At 42.9% G+C, this 20,884-nt stretch overlaps 1 protein-coding gene across 3 annotated transcripts in view; it reads left to right on the top strand.

The window, feature by feature from the left end:
* Positions 1-18,982, top strand: part of PLCL1 (phospholipase C like 1 (inactive)) — a 359,855-nt gene extending 340,873 nt beyond the window's left edge. For all 3 annotated transcript variants that reach the window (XM_075001833.1, XM_075001834.1, XM_075001835.1), the window contains exon 6: positions 14,120-18,982. In XM_075001833.1, the coding sequence (XP_074857934.1) occupies positions 14,120-14,302 (183 nt within the window). In that variant the 3' untranslated portion in view covers positions 14,303-18,982. The remainder of the gene's footprint in view (positions 1-14,119) is intronic.
* Positions 18,983-20,884: the final 1,902 nt, after the last annotated feature.

Raw genomic sequence — 20,884 nt, 5'->3', positions numbered from 1 at the left:
GCTGCCATGGGTTTTCCTAACGGGGCGGGGAGGGCAGGGGTAATAGATGGAACTCACAACCCCATTGTGGCCCTGGACTACCTGGCCTTAGAGTATGTAAACCACATGGGGTACTTTTCCATGGTGTTGCAGGCATTGGTAGATCACAAAGGTTGTTTCACTGACATCTATGTGGGATGGTCAGGAAAGATTCACAACCTGCACATCTTTAGAAATTCAGGTCTGTACAGAAAGCTCCAGGATGGGACTTTCTTCCCAGACCAGAAAATCAAGATTGGCAACATGGAGATGCCCATAGTGATACTGCGTGACCCTGCTTACCCTCTTCTCCCTTGGCTCATGAAGCCATACACAGACATTCTGGACCGTAGCAAGGAGCACTTCAACTACAGGCTGAGCAAGTGCAGAATGGTGGTGGAATGTGGCTTTGGCCATTTAAAAGCCAGATTCAGGTGCCTTTTGACCTGTTTGGACCTTTGCCAAACCAACATCCCCACTGTGGTTGCAGCATGCTGTAATCACCATAACAATTGCGAATCAAAGTGGCAAATTTTCATGCTGGCCTGGGTTGAAGAGGCAGATGCCCTGGGCAGTCCTTATGCACAGCTAGACACAAGGGCATTCACCAATGCACATGCAGAAGCAACAGCAATCAGGGAGGCTTTGAAAAATAGCTTTGTGAATGAGCAGACAGCCACATGAATCTGCTGCATTTAACTATTGTGATACCTCCCCCATGCCCACAATGGTGTGTGGTTGACCTTTATGAAAGCACCTCCAGCTCTACCCCACTCCATGTGAACCAATAAATGACACTGTGGTTTTCACAAAAACATTCTTTTTATTTAGATTGGGAGCGGTAAGGGGTAGGAAAAAGAAGGGAATCCTGGCTTCATGTCTGGTGGAATGTGAGCCTTTTGCAGTGTAGTGAGGTCCTGGGGATGGAGTGAGAGACTGTCCTTCCAACCCCCCCACCCTCCATTTAGGAGCCCCACAAGGTGGGGTCAAGCCATATCAAGGGGAAGCCAGGCAAAAGGGTGTGGAGGCTGCATAATGAGGTCTGTGGTGGGTGTCCCTGTGAACCTACAGAATGGAACGCAAGACATCAGTTTACTACGTGACAACCATCAGGAGCGCTGCCAAGTCCTTTTCCTGCACTGAAGCATGGTTTGTCACTGCTGCTGGGTCCACCTTCTGTCAGCCTTGGCTTTGGCTTGCTCCCTGTCAGCCTTTTCAAACTGCTGCTGTATGAGGGCCCATTTGGATCTTTTCTTTCGCCTTATCGCAGCAACCTTGTCTCCCCTGCTCATGCTGCCTGTTGAAGATAGGGAAGGTAAAAATTTAGATACAATTTTTAAATGTGCCACAAAGTGCTTGCCCATAGAATGAATGCATCTCTGTTTCACAATCACTGCAACTTTTGCTTTCCAAGGCCACTTTCGGCTTCTTAAAGATGACAGTGAATCAACCTCTGCAGAATAGAAGCTGTTAGCTATCTTGACCATTTTGTTGCGGGCATGGTAAGATCTTGGTGGCTTAATGATGTTGGAGTGAGGGGGTTTGAAACAAAGCCTTGTAAACTGTAAAGTGCAGAAAAAAAGTCTTTCTCAGCAGCTTATGGTGGGCTGGGGAATGTGGTCAGCCCTGTAAACTGCAAAACATGGAAAAAAAAATTTTGGTGGCTCTTCATAAATCCTGTACAGTCAAAAAGCCATTTAAAGCAGGGAAAGCGCTGGACATACCAATGTCTAGGAGCAGGGTCCACGCAGCCCAGCAGCCATGTGGCGGGGAGAGGGTTGAAGTCCATGGGCCACATGGCAGGCTGGAGGAGGGCAGCCAGCCCTGCAAACTGTAAAGCACGGAAAACAACTTTCTTGGTGGCTCATCGTAAATCCTGTATGGGGAAAAGCCAGCAGCATGGTGGGAGGGGAGATGACCAGGAGAGCCTGCCATATGCATGCAGGTGGGGAGATGGAGACCCCGCCAGCCACTTGGTGCAGCAGGACAGTCCTGGGAAATTTAAATGGGCAGGAAGCAATGTGATAATGTGAAGGGGACAGACTCTAATGAAACTTCCCGTGCTTCTTCTAGGTTGCAAAAAAAGAGAGACATCATCCTCCTAAGAATAACAGAGAATGAAAAAGAAAATATGCTCATACTGTGTGAGCACAGGGCTGGAAAATTTACCAGACTGCTGTGCGGCACCATGATACAGATTACTAACTGGTGGCTTGGTGTGGCAAGGTGTGCTATCGTGGAAGCTGCAATAAATCAGGTCTCCCCAAAAATGTTGTGCAAAACATAAAGTACTTGTCTGTATGGAGAGCTCCAGAAAGGATAAGTGCTCCACTCCAGAAATATTAACAAGCTGTTCTAAGGGGCATAGATCCACTGCACCTGACCCGCAACCTGCTTCTAGCACTTTAAAAAATATGCTCAGCAGAAGTAAACCTGTACCCCAGCCCAGCTGCAACCTGCTTGTAGCATTCTACAATATGTACTCACCAGAAGAGCCCTCTCCAGCATTGCTGGACCCTGGAGCATCAGGGATCAATGAGGGGACTGGCTCTAGAGTGATAAAGAGCTCTGGGTGATCAGGATCAGCTTCCTCTGGTGCCTGCTGACTGTCAGCCTCTACCTCTTCACCAGCCTATGCCTCCTGCTTCCCCACCCAGCTCCCACTGGAGTCCTGAGGACAGTTTCCTGAAGAGTCCCTGCTAGCCTTGGGGAGCATGGTTGGCTCCCTCCCAGGAATGGTGTTGAGCTGCTTGTAGTAGTGAAACGTCTTGGGACATGACCCAGATCACCTGTTGGCTTCTCTCACATTCCGTTACTTCTGCCAGAGCTCCTTTATTTTGACCCAGCATTGCTGAACATCCCAGGTGTACCCTTTCTCGATCATGCCCCACGAAATCTTCTCATAAATGTTCGCATTTTGTTTGCTGGTTCACAGTTTGCTCAGCGTTGATTCTTTCCCCTCCCCTCCCCCACAGACATGAGATCCAGGATCTCATTATGGCTCCATGCTGGAGCTCTTTTGCAGCCTGAGAGCTCCGATGACGAGAATCCTGAGTAGTCATGATGGCTAGAGGTGATGGATGGCTCCTGAGGTGCACTCTTGAGGTTTGATATCCATGCTTGTACCAAAGAAAATTAATTCAAATTCCTGAGCTTCCTGTTACTTACTATCCTGCACACCTGGAGAGCAATGGAGGTGAAAGTGGTCAGAACAGACACGTGGGGCATTGTGGGAAACCTGTGGGAAATCTCCAGAGGCTAATAAAATCTATTTAAAGTAATGCTATTTCCCCACTACCCTTAATTTGACCTTTTAAATTCGAACTTGGTGATAACGCTGCATCAGAGGGTTGGGGTGAGAAAATCAACCTTAGCCCCCATTAAAATTGACCTAATGGTACAAACAATCACATTGCAAAATTGAGCAAAGTTCCTTAAACTTGACTTTGTGCTGTAGTGTAGACATAGCCTGATATAAAATTATCTCTCTGCATTTTAAATAGTGTTTGTCATCAAAGTAAAGGATCAAGGTATTAATTTGACATACTGTACTGTTTGTACAGTGGTATTAATTCACTTTCAAATTCTGCAGTTAGTTGTAGTTAGACATTTGAGACATCACATTTAATATTATGTAACTTTTATTCCTAGAATTAAAAATTGAGGGGTTGATTAAATTTTCAACTAGAATTTTGATTAATCACTTTTTGCTTTACTTAGTAGCCTCCCATGTGTTGAATTTAACCTGTTCCCACTTACATATGTTTTTGGAAAGGCTGCTATCAATAACAGAAAGAAGAGAGATAGATGCCAAAAATGGACAAATACTATTTCTCTTTGAGAAAGAGAATGATTCCTTTCTTTGGAGGAGTAAAGAGGCTTGTTCTGTGCCCTAAGACTATGACAATGACTTTGATTTATAAAGGTCATGGCAGTTTAATTATGTTTTTTAAAAAATTACTCCAGATTCTTTCTAGTAGTTAGTTTAAAGTGTTGACACAGTTTTGGTGATATTTTTCATAAATGGATTATGTTCACAATCAGGTTTTCAAAGCAAACAGATGGTTTCTCAAACAGAACATCCCCACTGAAATTCTTTTATGATACCTTTAGAATTATGACAGCACTGTCAGAAGGGATCAGTTTGTCATTATTCTTGTGACAGATGATCCAAAATAATTTTTGCTTCTTCAGCCTGCTCAAATAACCCAGCTGTTTAAAAAAAAAGCTTTCCCAGGAAACTCAGAGAATCAGGCACAGACCAATCAGTAAACACATGAATACAATATATAGTCAATTTTGGTAGGTACATTTCCATTTCTAGAAGAACTGAGAAATGCAAAATTATAGTCTCAGAATCTCAAAAGTATTTTATAGGCATATATTTCAGCTCTTGGATCCAAAGGAAATTTTGAAGCATTGCCCTAAAATAACCTTGTAAAGCATAAGAAATTGTAATGGCCTGATTATTTTTAACTAGGCAATAGACCAATGAACTATCACCTGGACTTTCTAGAGGACCACAGATACAAATCTCGATAGGGCTCATGCATCTAGCTAGCTTTTCAAGACAGATACCACATAGAATACCTTGAGTGGATCTGTCAGAGGTGAATCAAATCAGACCTGATTTACAGTCAGACATGAGATAGACTTCCATGCCCACCTTTTGCCCTGGAAAGAAAGGGAAGAACCCCCAAAAGACAACACAGGCTATTGGTTTGGCCTTTGTTTTTGTTAGCTATTGAATTTAATTTGTCCTGTGTTGCTCCTGCTTGATGGAAAATACTCACCCCCACTCACAGCATGTGGAAACTGTTATGACTACCCATGTGGAACTGTGTGACATACAGGTTTAGAAGACTAAACAGCTAATGTCTCCGTGAACACACAGGCTAGAAGGACTTCAGGCATCATACCATTATTAATTATTACTATTTCACATTTATATTTCTTAACACCCAGAGGCCAGTCAGGAGTGGGGTTTCATTCCATTATGTGCTGTAAAAACACATATGAAGACACAGCTCTGATTTCAAGGCTACTCATTATTCTGTGGTATTTCCATTCTTGTACTTGGTTAACATAATGGCAATTTTACACTAATACATTTTAAAGCTAGTTGGGTTATTATGATGCTGTTGTCTGACCTCCTGCCTAACATAGGCCATAGAATTTCAGAACCTTTAGGCTTATGTAGATGGAACAAAATAACACCAGTTCCCAGGAGGCTGTGCCCCACTCATCTTGGTCGCCATGGCAGTCAAGCTCATGGGAAAGATGCCAACTCAGTTCAGACCTCTGGGCCGTAACATGGGAAGGAGCACAAGGCCGACACAGCTAGGGCAACTGCTAAAACACGAGCTTGTCTGTTCTGCTCAAACCCACCTTACTGGACTGATAACTCCAATTGGGCTGAAAATTCCCTTCATCTTGGAATGGAGGATGGAGCTCCCCACAACAGCCAGAGCATTGTGGTCCGTCTCTGAGCTAGCATTGTGGTCTGTCTCTGTAAGACACGTCTCATGTAAGAGACCTTCTCTCTCATAACTAATGGATTTTTTTTTTTTGTTAGAGAGGGGCCTGGATCCCTATCCAAACAAGATTGCTATTTTATTCTGTACAGGTTGAACCTCCCAAAACCTGGACTCTCTGATTTGGCAACATTGAACCATGTCTGTTCTTGGACCAGAGGGTCAGGGGCTGGAAACAAGTTGGGGGAGACCTGGTGGCTGAGAGCCCTGCTTGGTGGAAACTTGCTGATGGGAGGGAGTCCGGTGGGGTTTGTGTCCACAGGGCCAGCATCTGAGTGGCTGGGACCAGCATCCAGCAGCCTAGCTAGGGCCAGAGGTGGCAGCAGCCCAGGGAGAAGCAGCAGCCTGACCAGGGCCTACAGCCCAGCTGGGATAGTGATAAGTGGGCCATTAGGGCTGGAAGCAGGGGGCCCGGAGGCAGGGGAGTCAGTGGCAGAAGCAGAGCCAATGGTGCGGAGGCTCCCCTGGTCTGGTAAATTCCATCATTCAGGACTGGTCAGATCCTGAGGGTGCCGGATCAGGGAGGTCCAACCTGTATTAATTTTGCAAATTAATTTGGACTTCATGTGCTGTAGGACAGTTTCATTTAAAGCTAGCTCCACATTTGCTTGTCTTATTAATGTGCACCATTGCAAGGAGTGAGCTATTGGAACAAGTATTCCTGTGGAGTGCAGGAGATCCACAGTGGTGATTAGAATTGTCGGAGTCTGAACTCCAAGAGGGAGGCTGAGAATCGGCTGCATTTGGACTTAGCATCTCAGGGGATTCCTGGCTCTGACATCTTTGTGGGGCATGTGGTTCTTCCATGTGCCAGACAAGCCTTTGGGAAATGTTTACCTCTATGTCTTTTAAGCCGATGTGAGGCATAAGCACCTCTGTAATTTCATCATAGCGCGTATTGGGAACACTAAGCCTGGTTTAATTTTTGCAAGTTTAAAGTAATCCTGCTAAGAAGGAGAGATTTGTCATGTTTGTGAAAAGCGCTATGGAAACTTGCTCTGTTAGGAATATTTGCTTTTGAGCCTTCCATAGGCATTGGGCCTGAACCCACTGGAGTCAAAGGCAAAACTCTTACTGCCTTTGATGGATGCAAACAGCATATATTGAACTTATTGCACAGAAATGATTTAATTTAACAAAACTGACCCTATTCGGAGTCTGTCATGCCCCCCTTTTCTCAAAAAGGACTCAAGTTGTATAAAAGTGTACCCCGAAGGTGCTAAAATCAAATCACTAAATTCATTTTAGATTAAGATGGGGTTTTTTTGTATATGCATCTACTGGCACACAATTATCTCTGAATATATTTTAGGGCACCTGTGTCTGTGCTCGAATGAGTCCATTTGTTCAAGAACGCCTCCTAAATGATAAAGGTTCAGACCACCAAATTCGGTAGGCAGCTTCCTCTTACCATACCTTAAACCAAGGTCAGGGTTTGGTTATGCCATGAAAATGAGAAGTGCTGAGAATGGGACTGTTTGCCTGAACACGGAAATGGGGCTGGGGGGGGTGGGGCAGAGATAGGAGGAAGGTGAAAAGGAGGGGCACAGAGAAGAGATACTGAGAGAGGCCACGGGGGGCGGGGGGCAGCACCAAGAAAGAGGCCAGTGGGGCTGGGACTCTGCCAACTTGTCTTCCACAAAGACTGGGTAAGTAGCTCTGTTGACCCAAAACCAGAGCCTTTCCCCTGCAAGGAGTATCTGCAGCTGGCAGGGAGGGTGTCTGGAGAGGGACAGCCACCAGGCAGCCTGCAGGCCACCAGAGGGGGGCTGCTGGAGAAGGGCTGTTGAGGAGCCTGTCCTCCCCCAGATAGCTTGCATCCTGCAGGGGCGCTGGTGGAGGGGGGCACCCCCCAGTGTCTGGATGTAGGTCTCGGGGCGGGGGACACTGGAAAGTGAGAGGGCAGCTCATGGAGCTTGGACAGCCCCTGGAGTATCTGGAGGGGGCTGCTGGAGACTGAGGGTAACACCAAAGAGTTGCCTGCCCCCCAGACCAGCTGCAGGGTGGGAGGGCAACTGGAGGCTGGGACCAGCCCACAGAGCACTGCTCCTCTAACAGGATGCAGGGCACGGTGGGGGCACTGCCCCAAGCAAAGCCTCCTGGAGCAGCTGCAGGCCAGGGTGGAGGCAGCAGCAGTCCAGAGTCTGCTCCAAGAGCACTGCCCTCCCCACTCCCCCATGCATCTCTAAGACAGGCTGCAGGTCAGCCAGGGCTTCTGGAGGCCAGGGCTGCTGGATGCCAGGGCCAGCCCGCAGATCCCCAGCCCCCACCCAACAAGTGCGTAGCCCTGGATCCCCACTCCCAAGAGGAGCTGCTGGCCAGGGAGCGCTGCCCCTACCCCCTGGGAGGAGCTGCACCAGGTGCCCTGGTAACCCTGCTCCTCCCAGCCCCTGTCCTGAGACCCCTGCCTTAACTTCTCCACCTCCCACCTGCTTTGACTTCTGCCCCTCCCTGCTCCTGCCTTTTGCCCTTCCCAACCCCCCGATCCCCTCACTCCTGAACCCTGACTCCACCCTTCATTGTTCTTCATTTCTGAAAAAAATGTATCTACATTTTTCATGTATTTTTCAGAAAAAAAAAATTATTCCAATTAAAGACCTGAGCAATGCCAGATACATCTACTAGTATTAACATCCCAGCCTTCAAAGTGCTGCCTGGGTCGGTTTAAAACTGAAGGCATTCCACCTGCAAATTGAGATAGTTACATGCAAGCATTGTAAAAAAAATGCTAAGGGTGAAGCACTGATGCATATTTAAAGCAGTCACCTCAGGAACAGTAGTCTTAGTATATAGCAGTGGCATCAGACAGACTGACGCCATTCTGGCTGAATCAGATTACTGATAAAGCCAACTGCCAGCATTAGATGAGGCTGAATTGTTGGGGCGTGAAAGATTGTAGGATCCAGATGTTTCATGCTACTGAAAACAAACTCTTTCAAATTACACTCATGTTCTGGTATCAACTGTGGTGTAATTAAGAAATCATTATAGCAAACAGTAGACCCCCGACATACATGGGGATTGCGTTCTTGCACAACTTCCCGTAAGTCACATTTCATGCAACTCAGGGGAGCCTGGCTCCAATGAGCGGAGGGGAGCCGGGAACCAGGGAAACTGACCCAGGCAGCAGGAACCAGGAACCTCTTCACTCACTGGAGCCAGAAAATTAATATCCCTGCTTCTGTCAATGGCGGCAGCTGAGAACCTGACTCTTAGCTGCCACCGCTGACAGGAACATCTGTCGCCCCTCACAGGGGTAGCAAGAGTTTCTCTGCTCCTGGCAGTGGCGGCACTGACAGGAGCTGGGAAATGGACCAGTGCGATCCTCTGAGCGGCAGGGAGTTGGAGCATTGCACTCGGGTGCGCATATCTCAGGGGTCTACTGTGTCTCAAATGATGTCATTGTTCCCTCTCTCTAGGTACTTATGGTTCAGTCACTGCCGTTACTTAGTGCTCTGTAAATAATACTGACATTAGCCTCACCCTGCCCTTCCCCCCCCAGAAATCCCTTTCACAAATGGGGTAACTGAGGCTCAGGCAGATGAAATGACTTTCCCCCAAGTCATGGAAAGAGCCTGTGGCAATGTCATGGACTTAATCCTGATCTCTCTAATCACAAGTTCAACCTTCACCCTTTATTTACTGACTTCTTTAAATCTTAGCTAATCACTGGATTCTTAACTTCTAAATATATCTGTCTGTGTATTCCCATAACTGTCAGGCTGAGCTTTCTCACTCTTTATAGTTGAGTGTTTCATGAGAAATAGCACATTCCTCCTCTTCATCCCTATATTTTGTGGGCCTTTTTATTAAATGTGTTTCTTAACATCTGTTAAATAACTCACATTGTGCAGCAGGACAAGCCCATGTCATCAGGAAATGAGGCAATCAAGTGCTCAGGCATTGGCCTGAAATGACATCTCCAATTGTCATTGTTTCTCAAAGGTTGTTTACCAGTGCTGAACCCTGCCAGCTACCATTGTTTCTTGCTTTTGTTTACTAGAGTTGAAACAATGCAAAGAACAAAGTTATGTACCATACTCTATTGGAAGGAAAGATAAGTGGCCACCACTTTGGGTTAAATCCAGTTACAGTGCTGCGGAAGGGCAGTAATAGAGCAATATTAGCTATGCAGTTCTTCTCATTATTGTGATGTATCTCTCTCTGGCAGCCTGTTACTCACCATATCTATCCAGTGTCTTTAGAATACCAAAGAGGGATGCTGGGGTCTTCACCCTTTGAACATATGCAGTCCTATAAGAACTCAGAAAATGCATACGGCAAGTGAGATATTGGATTGCATGGATGTAAAGATGGAATGTAGAGTCGCTAAGAGTAGTATTTTTAAAAGGTGTTTTGGCATTTAAGGGTGTAGCTAGTCAGCTAGTGAAGATTTCAAAGGTGCCTAGAAATCTAAATCCTATTGATTTCAAGGAGAGCTTGGAGTCCTTGAAAATCCCAGCCAACCCCTACCTGCATATTTAATTATCTAGCTACATTGAAAAATCAGTCCCTACATCTTCATTAGAGTATCTCCCGTGCTTAGATTCTATGTTATTTGCTTGCTAATGGGCAAGCTGTGAAGCTGAAAAAATGCATTGTTTAGGGCAGGGGTGAGCAACCTCTTTACCACGGAACCCACTTTTTGTCCCTGCATTTAGCAGGGCCACCCATTCTGTCTAATGGAATCCAAACCAACGGAAAATTTGGTTATGGTCATATGGGAAAAAAAAAAAAACTTTTGGCATGTGTAAGAAAATGAGTATGTGGAATGTAAAGCTTTTAATAAACAGACACAGATGAGCCAGAGAGCCAGCAGCCAATCGTGCTGCTCCCCGCCCCATGAGATTTCATGCCGCTCTGAGGGGGCCTGCCCCCCACTTTACACACCCTTGGTTTAGGGCTCACTTATACATGTACTTGAACAGTATTTCGGGAGCTTCCATTTAACTGTACAGGATTCAGTAGTAAGTTTGCTCTGCTTTTAAACATGCTGTCCAGTTCTCAGTCCTGCTTTCCAGTAACTAATGCATTATGGATTAAATTCTTGGCTCCACTTACAAAATGGCATAAGGAGCTTTTCATGGACGTGCAGTAACCCAAGAAAAGCAGCATCAATGTGTTCTGGTTACTACGTACCCCATACAGCTCCCCATGCTAATCACTCTGACTAGTAATAATCTGCGTTGGAAAGGCTGTCTAATTCGTAGTGCACACAGACTGAAACTCGAGGTGAAATCCCAATCCCATTGAAGTCAATGGCAAAAAGCTCTCTTTAACTTCACCAACAGAACCACAATCACAGAGAGAGAGAGAGAGAGAGAGAGAGAGAGAAATCAGCCATAGTTCTACCTGAAGGACCTGCAGAATGGCATCTGTGCTGGGATGCTGAAATTACAGTGGAAAACTTGGCCCTTTATATAGGAAAATTATATATATAGAGAAAATTGGAGACTTTAAGCACAATTGTGCCCCAATCCAGGATATGTTGATAAATGTTATCCTACAGATTTTAGTGTTTCTTTTATATTTTAGAGGAACTTCCTCACACAATCTGGAATAACTTCTGGTTAATGGTTTTAGGAAATTGTAACTAGTAAAATGGATTTACAAGAGAGGCAAGTGAAAATCTGTTCATTTTGCATGCAAATTTAAACAGCTCTATGGAATGATTTACTGAAAGCTGTACTTGGTTTGAGGTTGACATTAAGGAGATTGACTCAGACTCTTGATAGCATTTCATTTTAATATTGAGCAGAATTTCCTGCTTTTATTTATTTATTTTTGCAGCATTAATCTCACATTTTTTCACTTTGCAAAAATTTAAAATACCTACATTAATTTCAGAACTTCTAAATATTAGTATGTTAATGGAGCATCCATATAATTCCTCCACTCCCTTTCGGGCAAAGTATTTGAAGGAAACAATATTATAAATATTCTACACTGTGTAACATTGAGGCTATGTCTACACTTGGCCAAATCTTTGAAACGACCATGCCAACGGCCAAATCGGAGAATACTAATAAGGCACTGAAATGAATATTCAACACCTCATTAGCATGCCGCTGGCCACGGCACTTCGAAAGTGCCATGTTTCTCTTGTGCACAGCTCATCTACCTGGGGGTCCTTTTCAAAAGGACCCTGCAAACATCGAAATCCCCCCTTATTTCTACTATCAGCTGATCTCCTTAATGTCAACCTCAAACCAAGTACAGCTTTCACCCGATAGGAATAAGGGGATTTTGATGTTTGCAGGGTCCTTTTGAAAAGGACCGCCCGTGTAGATGAGCTGCATGCGAGCAAAATATGGCACTTTCGAAGTACCACGGCCGGCGGCATGCTAATGAGGCACTGAATATTCATTTCATCGCCTTGTTAGTATTCTCCGATTTGGCCATTAGCATGGCCATTTCAAAGATTTGTCCAAGTGTATACATGGCCTGACTGTGTTAAGAACCCTTTTCTGATTTCAGATTTCTTCTTGTTCTCAAAGGAGAAACTTCTATCTAGTTGTGATTATGTATTTATAAACTTTATGGGGTGTGTAAATATTTTCAAAATTTTATGGGTGTCAGCACTGTGCATTTGTAGGAAGCAAACAATAAAAGCATGCAGATGTTCTCAATGGTAGGTGAGTCTTGTTTTTAATGTTCCTAGGTAGAGAGTTGTAAGTTCACTGAGCAGTCAAAAGCCGTCACACTGATAGGAAGATTGTTTGTTTGACACAGAATGAGAGACACAATTGATTATATTTGAAGATTGGCATTATCTCTTGTGTTTTAAAAACTGGATTGAGACAATATAGGGGACTTTACCTTTAAAGAGTTTTGACATAAAAGAAGCTTTTTGTGCATCAAATCCGGGGTTCATGGAAGGTCATAAATGAAATGGCTTGAATGGATTCAGCATGGTCAACAGAAACGTTTGCACATCTCATATATACACCTCCATTGTGGAGAGGATTAGGGCTGCATTAGCCAGCCATGACTAAGAACTGTTAATGGGCTATGTCAGAAGCCCTTCATTAGTACTAAAATTCCCCCTACTTTACCCCACCCATAAGATTTAGGTTGATAAATATTTTCATTTAATATGTAATGTTCAAAGACTGCAGTAATAAAGCTCCTCACACTGGCAGTGTGGTGAAGGTTTCATAGTATCACTATTCTAACGCGTATCTGAAGAGAACAGTCTTCTAGTGACTGAATTAGGATTGTCACTGTTCTGGGTATCAACAGGCAGGCATACTATAATGTATTGTCATCTATTTGAGAGAGCTTGTTATTAAATCAAGTTTATTTTTCTTAATGGGAACAAGGATAGGTCTAGAGGCTCTAGATGGTGCTTGGTCCTGCCAGGAGGACAGGGGAGTGGACTTGATGACCTGTCAAGGTCCCTTCCAGTTTTAAGCTACATCTACACTGCAGTGATCTGTTGACAGAAGTTGCTGTCTGAAGAGATCTTCCAACAAAACCTCTGTCGACAGAGCACATCTGTGCACAAAAGTGGATCGAAAAAGTGATCTGCTCTGTTGACAGAGAATGCCTGGACTGTCCAGCCCTCTCTCAACAGAATGGCCAACTGGAAGCACAGCAGACAGGGCTGCTCGGTGACCCAGAAACCCTGTCTGTCTGCTAAGGGCCCCCCAGAGCATCCACACAGCTTTTTTGCTGACAGATTCTGTCAAGAAAGGCATTCTGCCTCATGGGGGAGAGACAGAAGGCAGTCAGCAAAAGTGCTGAGTTCTGTCGACATTATGTCAACAGAACACATGTTTAGTGTGGATGCTCCGCGGGTTTTGTCAACCAAATGTTAGGGATTTTTGTTTTTTTTTTCCAAAAAGCTCTCTAGTGTAGACGTGCCTCTATTGTTCTACGATTCCATAATTCTAAGGGTCTTTTGCTGCTGCTATTGTGGTTTGATGGGGCTCTGGGGTTCTGCATCTCAAAGGGTTCACTTTGATGCACTGCCCCTTCAGCCAGTTTGAAACATTCTCCACAGACCATGAACTACCATGAGAAAAGGCATAAATGACTATAAAAGCCCTTTGCTGCCAGTAAATAATTTTCATGGTTGTATGCGGTGATGATGTAGCCAGAGTGGACTCATGATATTAGGGAGACAAGAAGACTGACGCAATAGTTTTTATGGGGCCATCCTTGGTTGCCAGACCTGAAGAACGAGCTCTCTGTAAGCTTAATAGCTTGTCTCTCGCATCAAGAGGAGGTAATGTCATATTACCTCACCTCCCGCACTGTCTAATTAATAATTTGTATGATCCAGGCTTAGCCCACCAAACTCTCTCTGCTATGGCTGCATTTGCTGCCTTTTATGTTGGCTAAAGGCACAGTGCATTTAAAAAGCTGCCAGATGATTTCACCCCCTTCTGTCTGGGCTGAAATTAATAGTGGGCCCCACAGGGGGATCGAAGCAGAGCTGGGTGAATTTGAACCGTGTTGAATAATAAAAAATAATTTTAATGGGGACGCTAGAACAGCAGCTCCCCTTCGGGTTCTTAACTCTCATGCCTTTTTCTCCTTCTTGTATTTCTGTATCCGCTCAGGGACAAGGAGATCTGTTGAAGAATGCCAAGAATGAAGCCGTAGAGAATATGAAGCAGATCCAGCTGGCCTGCTTGTCCTGTGGACTGAGCAAAACTGGAAGTGGAAACGTTGATGTGAAATCAAAACGATGCCTGGAGGCCATCCAGGAGAAGGATACAGGGGATGAGAATGGCAGACTGTGAGAGAAGGCAGAGCCGTCATATTTGTCATAGATTTCAATAACTTTAAGCTATATTTTTAAAGCATTTAAAACTTCACACGGGAATGCCTTCTCGCAGGGCGTCGGAAGTATTAAACCCTCACAATGTCAGTATTTTAATGTAGTTAATTTATCTTAAGTTAAAACTGTTTAGTAGTGAAATTTCTAATAAATCCAAAGCATGGATGGGGAGTGTGAATGAGAGAGAGAATGTATGTATGGAATCCTAACATAGCTTGTTTAAGAGTTGCTTTATCCGTTTACTAATTTATTCTTTTGTCCTCTTTGAACAGTCCTGTTAATTCTGATCAAAACAAATAGAATGCTTATTGTACCAGATTTGTGCTCCGTTTGACTTTCCTGCCTTCATCATTTACTTTACAATTTTTAATATATTCTGTTTAAATTAAACAAAGCCAATTTCACTAACAAATCACCATTTCTTGTAAGGGTGAAATTAATGGATTGCTATTAATCCTCAACATCGTTTAAAATGATCATTTAAAATTAAGTCAATGAAATATTAAACAGCATTTCTAGATGGTTCCTGATTGGATTTCAGATGGATATTTCATTGAATTATAGCTAGTCGCTCTTTGAAAAAACATTCAGACAGTACACAGTAGTAAGATATTTCTAACTTTTTTGTTCCAGAAGCTCAGTGCTACAATTTAGGTCTGCAGAACAGCTGTGATCTTTGCAGAAATGCATTTAACCTATGTCATAATAGACACAGCTTCTGCCCTCTTAGGAAGTGCGAATACAGTAGAGAGTATTCATCAAGGAAAAAAGTAACATCACAGTGATCTTGAGTAGTTCTGAAATATTCATCGTCAACTCGGGAAGGTTGTAGGACTCTCAAACAGTGAGCTGTGTATGAAATTTAGAGAATGGGACAATTTCTTCTTGATGTATTAGTATCAGTGATCGCCTTTAAGTCTGTTGGGTAGGGTAAGCTGGGTTTGACCACAGTTTGTCAGTTTTAAAAAGCATGCTGTGCTAGAGAATTGAAGTCAGACTGCAGAATTGCTAAAGATGGGACATAGATAATTGGCTTGAAAAAAAAGGATGCCAGCATTCTTATGCAACAGTTATAAACGTTTTGATACAATAAATCCTTATGGCAATTTTAAGAATTAATTCCCTTATGCTATTGTACTGTCCTTTAAGTTATGCAGTGGAAATGCAGGACAACCAATGACTCCTCCTCTTGTCATCCATAATAGGGCCACACTCGTGTATTCTTGTAGTGTTCATTTCAGCCTTTGCAGAACTGTGCTTAAGTGTAGTGTTTGTGTTCTATGGTTATAAAAAGACTATTTATTTAAAGGATTGCTTTTATTTTGAAAAGCTACTTTTTAAATTATTTGAGTAACAAATGTGCTAATTTCCTGAACTTAACAAAACGTTGAAGGTTTGCCCATCTGAAAATCTTACATGTGTGCTATGTTGTTATTTTTGACATCTTAATAACACTATTGTGTTCATGTTGCACATTATTGAGAGAGTAAAGCTATGAAACAACTTTAACCTATGTTTTAAGTGATTTTACCCAGAAAGCAAACACTGAAAACAGACTAAGAACATGTTAAAATTTGGGTAAATTCTACATGGTAACAATCTGTTCTGTTTTGAAGTTCATTATTTAAATAGTTATAATGCAGTATGTCTGAACCTTGATTATAGTTAGTAAGAACAAGGCACCCCCTCTCCCCCACTGTTAGTCAGTCATTTAGGGCTTTTATTATAGCTTCTTTGCGTGATTTCAGGTGAGGGGTTTCTTTTGGGTCCCAGTCAAGGAAAAGCAACTTCTTCCCAAATTATTACAGGCATGCATGGAAAATTCTTCCCTCAGATTCTGTTTTATCAATTTCAACAGGATATATGTATAGGGCAAACAGAACTTGGCACTCAGTAGTTAGTGTCAATTAGAACAAAATTTTTAAGTTAACTTTCTGCCAGTTATGAAAACAACTACTTTACAGAATGATCAATGTAAAGGGAAGGGCTTCTTTGGAAGAGAACTTGTCCCCTTTCTCTTAAGATGAAAATAGCATTATTTTTTTCTCTTTGAAAGTCAAGTGGAAACCCCTTCAAGAAGTGATTTTTTCCCCCTCTCTGATTTTATAAATTTCATGGGTGGTAAAATACAGATAAGAGTTTGGTTGGCAAACTGAAGTTGGCAAAAAACAGGCACTAAACAATAATGTTGAACTCCTCCTCTACATAAGCAGTGGGGACAGAACATTGGCAGAAAGGTCTCTAATTGCATATACATCCACTTTGCGCAACAGTTTTAGTGTACCTCAGATTAATTGCAAATGAAAGAATAAATCTTAAAGTCAGCTCCAGGACAGAGAAATCCTGGACAGAGAAAATCTGTTGATAAATGCACATCTGCTATTGCATTCTGGAGCTGACGTCATTCTTTCTTTCTTTCTAATGAAAATAATTTATTTTTACCAAATTTTACATACATGTAGCCCTCTCCTGGGCTCAGCCAGTGGAAATTGTCGTGTGCGTCCATTACATGGGGCCAGGTTAGTATTTATAAAAGGGTCATATGGCTTTATTATTTTTTCTATATTATACTTTTTTCTGTATTGTTTGTTTGTGTTTTATGCTGTTTTAAATCATCTTACAGCTTTCAAATACAACTGCATCTGAGTTCAAATGTCAGATCCTTCCCTTTTTAAGTCTCATTCCCCTACACATAATCATCAGATAACTGCATTCATAGAGAGTGCTTGCCTGAATAATAACCCATCTCTTCATTCTCTCTTCAGACAAAAACATTATGTCATAGCCTCCTTGGAATTCATCCCATTCCCAGAGCAATAGACAATGTCATCACAGAAGACACTGAAAGCTAAAATGTTTTATAAAAGAAACTGAAGGCAGAGGTCAGGGAGGAGAACTCTTCACCAGTACTTATTTCAGGATTGATTTGTGTGATGGTACCGTATCTTACTGCTATAGACATGTACAGTAAACTTATCACAAGATGTCACAACTGTAATTAACTTGTCACTAATATATCTCAGTCTTGTAAAATTAGGTATAGAGGAGGAAAGAACAATAGAGAAGAGTGAAACTCGTCTAGATACCTGGGGAATAACAGTGGTATAATCTCTTCTTGCACCAGACCTTAACTTCTGGAGATCTTCTTTTATCTGTTCGGAGGAATAAGAAGTAAATGTGATGGGGGAAAACAATGCTGAGGGAGTGACTATGCTTTTATCTCCAAAACCAATCTGCATCTAGTCAAATTTCTGTGTTTATGAGACACTTAACTGGTAAGCAGTCAGAATACAAGGCAGCAGACTGAAACACACATCATGCTCAGGGTTGTGTGAGCTGAATCTTCCTCAGTTTTCCCTGGGTCATTGTCATGTGAAGCATGAAAGCTACTCTGTATTCTGTTAACAATGGTGAAATATATCCGAAGGTCTTTTCCCTAGCTGGACCAGCAAAGATGATTGACTAAAAACAAGGCTGCTGAGGGGAGAGAGCAGGGTATGTCCACACTTCAAACTGAGGTGCAATTTCCAGCTTGTACAGACATACCCATACTACAGCTTGAACCTTTCTAGTCTGGCACTCTCTCATTGGCAACATCTGTAATCCATCATGATTTTAGTTAGTTGGACAGCCACTTATCATGGGTTTGGCCAAGTTTCCCATGGTCCCATAATGTTTGTTTACAGCCAGCAGTCCTGGCTCTCAGTGTTCTGTGCTGTTATTTAGCTGCAATTTACCCCTAAATGTCTTCTGAGAGCCCAGTAAGAAGTGGAAGTGGTGGTAATGTGCCAGACAATACTGACCTCTGATGGTCCAGCAAATTATCTCTTCCTGGACTAATCAGATCCCAAGGTTGCCGGACTAGAGAGGTTCAACCTGAAGTGCCTCTTGGCCACAGTAGTGCAGGTGGTGGGACATACTGATGTTCCTGAGTTCACCTGGCCTCTTCTAAGACTCTAGAAGTAACTAGCCTCTCCTGTCATTTGTTCTGCTGTGCTACATTCTATTTTTAGCATTCTATCTCTATCAAAGCTGCTGCAGGTATGTTTCCTTGAGCTGCAAATCCCATTGCCACTCCAAATGTAGGCACAGCCTTTGTGTGTGTTGCGGAGTCTGTGGAGGCTAACAGGCTGCGCATGAGCAGTGAGGAAGGAGGAGTTGGAATGTAGGTGTTACGTTATATGGAAACTTACCTCTCTTCCCCCAGCAGTTCAGTGGTTGTTGTCTCTTCTGGCCAAGGTGTCACAGTACTAGCTTTCTTGTTCCTTGTCACCTCCTTTGAGTTATATGTCAATGAAGGAAAAGCAGATTGGGTACCTCCCTTCCCCCCTCATGTTACTAGAAGCGCTAAGCCTGATGGGCTTATGCAGAAGAGCAAATGCAAAGAGGTAAGGCTTGTAGAATACTTTGCAGATTTTCTCTTGTCTTTCTTCTCTGCAATCTATTGTTTGGGTCCCTTTGTATCATGGTTTAGATGTGAACCCTAAGGTATCAGAGTGCCACAGGATCTCTTCTCAGGGAAGAGAAAAAGTGAATGACGGGAGTAGTAGTTATGAGGTCACCCAATAGTATTTCCTACAAGCAGCAAATCCAGTGTGGAAACATATCTCCAAAGTGGGTTGACATATACTCCTGACATCAAATGTGGGGCTTCAGGATCAGAAGTGGATGCAAGCCACAAGATGCCATTCAGAAATACTGATCTGAATTTTTACATTAACTTGCTTAGATTCAGATTTTGTTTTTTGCATGTTTGTTTTTCACAAAATGTCTAATGAGTCAGTTTCCAGACAGGAATATTTTCAGTGACTATTGCAGATATATATGGAGCTGAACATAGAATTTTTAATTCACACCAGAAACCTGGCTGTGTTATGTACTATCAGCCGAGGAACTGAAAATGCCATATGAACTTTATGGCCAACCAAATCACTCAATTTTAAACAATTATGAATTTCAAATAGCGCATAGGTGGTGAGCCATAAGTATTCTGAAATATGTGCACCAAATACATTCATGGTGTAATTTAAAACAAATTTGTGAAAATTGTTCTCCACTTAGACAAATCACATGCAGAACAATATATTTGACAGATAAATTGCTGACACTAGTTAGCGGTCCCTTGGATATCAAAAGGAAAATTAATTATTATTGTAAAGCAAAGTTTGAATTATTAGCACTGGAAGCCCACTTGTCACATTAAATCTTGTACTGGGGGGTCCATTAATTTACTGAACTCCAATATGATAAGGCTGTAGAAGCAGACATGCTCCTTGGGGTTGAGCATTAGTGATTCAAATTCAGAAAAATGCACTGGCAGAAGGGATGGTATAGTACATGGGAACATATTGTGTACCAAGGCAAGTGTGTGTGACTTTAGATACCCTGTACAGGTTGAAGTCCTAATTAGGAAATAGATCCCTGATATAGAACATGTTAGGGAATGTGTAATAGGGATCTAACTGAATGCCAAAGGGAGACAATGTTGTCACCAGATACAGCAACACAGAAGGCTGCATTGACAGTGAATTAGTAAAAGATGGACTTTGCATGTATTCCTACTATAAGCAGCACTTCAGCAAGTTTAAATGGGTCTTCTAGGAGGTTGAGAGCAATTCTTTGTGGGAGGCAGTCATGGCCATAATTTCAGTTCTCAGTATCTTCCAGTGAAATTGGGTATCTTGTAGCTGGCCTGTGGCCCAGTGTCTAATTTGTAATGAAACAGGTACCAGGGCTCAAGTAATTGTTTACTTTAATAACTGACATGGCAAGCCCAGAGGTGTCTGGTCTAAGTCTTGGCACAAATTAAGCAGTGCTGCAGCTCAGCTGGAACACGAAGAGACATATACAGAAGCATTGTAATGACTGCTGACCATCTAGATGTACTTCAGAGGGCGAGGGTAAAGACACACTAGGACTGTGACCTTGGTCAGTCTGAGGGTCAGATCCTCAAATGGTCTAAATGATCCCCATGCCATTTAAGACAATGGAGCTACACTGATTTGCTCCAGCTAAGAATCTGGCTCTCTGTGTGAGAAGCTTGTCACGTGGTTAGAGGCAGATGATGAAAATATTGTTCAAAACAATGTTCACAGAATCATACAACTGGAAGAAACCTCGAGAGATTATCAAGTCCAGACCCCTGCACTCATGGCCAGGAACAAGCATCATCTAAACTGTTCTTGACAACTGTCTAAACTGCTGTTAAAAACCTCCAGTGATGGAGATTTCACAATTTCCCTAGGCAATTTACTCTAGTACTCAACCACCCTGACAGGAAGTTCTCCCTAATGTCCATCTGAAACCTCCCTTGCTGCAATTTATGCCCATTGCTTCTTGTCCTCTCATCAGAAGCTAATAATTTTTCTCTCTTCCTTGTAACAACCTTTTAGGTACATGAAAGCTGCTATCATGTCCCCTCTTAGTCTTCTGTTTTCCAGACTAAACAAACCCAGTTCTTTCAGTCTTCCCTCATAGTTCATGTTTTCTAGACCTTTCATCATTTATGTTGCTTTTCTCTAGACCTTTGCAAAGTTGTCCACAT

This window comes from Carettochelys insculpta, chromosome 8 (assembly GCF_033958435.1).
Source record: "Carettochelys insculpta isolate YL-2023 chromosome 8, ASM3395843v1, whole genome shotgun sequence".
In the NCBI taxonomy this organism is placed as follows: Eukaryota; Metazoa; Chordata; order Testudines; family Carettochelyidae; genus Carettochelys; species Carettochelys insculpta.
Note: the sequence above shows the minus strand (reverse complement) of the source record. Positions and strands in the feature narration are given on the sequence as shown.